Source organism: Penaeus chinensis, chromosome 36 (assembly GCF_019202785.1).
Source record: "Penaeus chinensis breed Huanghai No. 1 chromosome 36, ASM1920278v2, whole genome shotgun sequence".
Lineage (NCBI taxonomy): Eukaryota > Metazoa > Arthropoda > Malacostraca > Decapoda > Penaeidae > Penaeus > Penaeus chinensis.
This window is the reverse complement of record NC_061854.1, coordinates 5,032,053-5,034,901: the sequence shown is the minus strand read 5'-3', so window position 1 is coordinate 5,034,901 and position 2,849 is coordinate 5,032,053. Positions and strand designations below refer to the sequence as shown.

The 2,849-nt window shown below is 38.3% G+C and overlaps 1 protein-coding gene across 6 annotated transcripts in view; it reads left to right on the top strand.

Moving 5' to 3' along the window:
* The window catches only part of LOC125045071 (coiled-coil domain-containing protein 30-like), a 40,859-nt gene extending 38,997 nt beyond the window's left edge, over positions 1-1,862 (top strand). For all 6 annotated transcript variants that reach the window (XM_047642141.1, XM_047642145.1, XM_047642142.1 and 3 more), the window contains 2 exons: positions 773-862; positions 1,051-1,862. In XM_047642141.1, the coding sequence (XP_047498097.1) occupies positions 773-862; positions 1,051-1,287 (327 nt within the window). In that variant the 3' untranslated portion in view covers positions 1,288-1,862. The remainder of the gene's footprint in view (positions 1-772; positions 863-1,050) is intronic.
* Positions 1,863-2,849: the final 987 nt, after the last annotated feature.

Here is a 2,849-nt window from a genome sequence, read left to right as displayed (position 1 = left end):
TTTTTTTTCATTTTCGTTCATATTTTTTTTTGATTTTTAAAAATAATTTACATTAATCTAATCTTCCTTCTCTCGTAGTAATCAAACAAAAAAAAATCATGATTTTTCATAATTTTTATTTTTCTCTTCTCTCTTCCTGTCTTCGCTGTTTCTTTCGATTTCTAAAATTCGTCTCTTTTCGTTACATTTTCAACTCAGCTGTGACTGAGTAACGGCATCCGCATCCTGGGGTTAGCATTAGGTCAGAAAGGAACCGCTTAAGATGCATTTCCCTCTTTGGCAATGTCCTACACAAGATAATCCTCGTATTTTCCTTTCATTTGAGTGTGTGTAGTAGGAATGATGTTTAACGGGAGGTCGTAAATAAATGATTTATGGAGCCAGGGATTTTAGAAGCACAAGACCCTCCTATGAATCCATGATTTTATCTCTGCTTCTCTGAGACATTGGGAGATTTGTAGCCGTGTATTTCACGAACAGAATCGTAAGTCATATAAAGGGGAAAAAAGGAAAGATGAAGTATGAAGACACGATACTTCAATCCACACAAAGCGGGTTGTTAATGAGTCCGCTGCGTCGGCTGATCGTGCTGACTAAGACACTGTTGTTTGAATCTGCGTGCCAGGTCCAGGCAGCTCGTAAAGGGAGGCATGATAGTGAAGACATGAGAGGAGGATATTAAGCAGCAAAAGAAATGGTAAAAAGTGATTAATGAGTTTAATATAACTACCATGTTTAAAAAAATGAGAAAATGAATTGTATTTCTCCGCAGCTCACAAGCGAAGTCAAGGAACGATCGGAAGAACTGAACCAGTTGCAAGAACAAGCCCTCGAGAACCAGAAAATGACTGAGGAAATCAATGTGAGTGGTAGTAGAGGAATGGAATTGCAATTTTTATTTTGTTATTGTTTACATCATTTACACACGGACTGGCAATTCTCCTCGTTAACCATCCAAGTCCGTCTGCCAATACGGTGTTATTTTCGGTCGTATTCCGATCCTTGTGAAATGGCTTGAGGTCCTTCCCTTGACGCTTCTCCATCTTGCAGGACCTGAACGCGAGGATCCACCAGCTGACGGTGGACGGGGAACAGCTCGAGGGAAAGCTCCAGTCGGCGCAGAAGCAAGTAGGAGCCCTCGAAGCCACCAGGAAGGACCTCAGCGAACAGCTCGCCACGGCGCAGAAGGAGATCGCGGACGCCAACGCTAAAGCAGGCAACGCTATTCCTCAAGACAAGCCTGCTCCAGTGGTCGAGACTGCTCCGGCGGCCCAGCCTGCAGTTTAATTCGAAAGGGAGAAAGGAGCATTCAACGCTAAACACAGACGTGGAGACAGAGGGAAACCATCCACTGAAAAGGAAGGAATTAGGCAAAAATAAAAAACTGACTCCTTTTATTTCATTTATTCATAACTATTACAATTTATTTATGTTGTACACGTCGGATGTGTGCCTGTTAGCTTTAAAGATTGTCTGTGTAACCTATGTCAATTTATATTTTTGCGAACAGTAGGTTTATAGTGACATTTTATTTTACGATGATTCATGAATCAGTTGCACGCTTTTGTTTGCAATTTGATGTAAATGTATTGGTATATCTCAGAGTGTATTGTTGATAACATATGATATATGTCTTGTATCGTGTGCATCTTAATCAAAAAGGTATACGATAATGCAAACACACACACACACACACACACACACACACACACACACACACACACACACACACACACACACACACACACACACACACACACAAACACACACACACACACACACACCCACACCCACACACACACACACACACACACACACACACACACACACACTCACAAATAAAAGAGTAAACCTTCCCATTATGTGAATCGTTTTAAAGACCCTTTTAAAAGTATAGACAATAAAAACAACAACAAAAAACGGAAAAACAGATACATATATGTACAACAAAAATAAAATAAAACAAAAACAAAAATAACAAAATAATAAATTCCCAATAATCAGTAAACTACAATAAATGATTATAGTTTCTACCTACATTTTCTTTTTCTCGCATAGAATTCTATAGTCCTCGCGAAGGCAGCTTGCAGCTCACGAAAACAAAGTTCTATCAACATAAAACTCCACTGAACTTGTTTTAAACTGGTTTTGTTCTTGTTTCCCCCCAATTTCCCCTCCGGCTTGTGAAGGGAATACATATTTCAGAAGAAAGTCGATATAACTTTGCGTTATTTATTGCAAACTTTTATATGTGTGTGTGTGTGTATTTGTGAGTGTGTGTGTGTATGTGTGTGTGTGTGTGTGTGTGTGTGTGTGTGTGTGTGTGTGTGTGTGTGTGTGTGTGTGTGTGTGTGTGTGTGTGTGTGTGTGTGTGTGTGTGTGTGTGTGTGTGTGTTGGTGTGTATAAATGTGTATATATATATGTATATATATGCATATGTATATATATGTATGCATATATGTATACATATATATATACATATGCATGTATGTATTTATATATGAATATATGAATATATGTATATATGTATGTATATAAATATGTACATATGTATGCATTCATGAGCGTGCGTGCCTCCCTCCCCAAATGTTAGTGAAGAAAAGAAATAAAATCCCTTCATCTATCACTAGGCTCTAATTATGTAACTTCCACCTTCTTCCGATCCAAAAAGTTTTTTAATTGTCTGCCTCGATTTCATTTTCCCGCTGACTTTCAGATCAAGTGATACGACGAGAGAGAAAGAAAAGTGAATTGAATGTTTGTTTTTCGGAATTTTTGAAGGGATACGAACGTATTCACAGGTTGATAAACAAGTACTCACAAAAAATAATCTCATTGTTTGTATCGA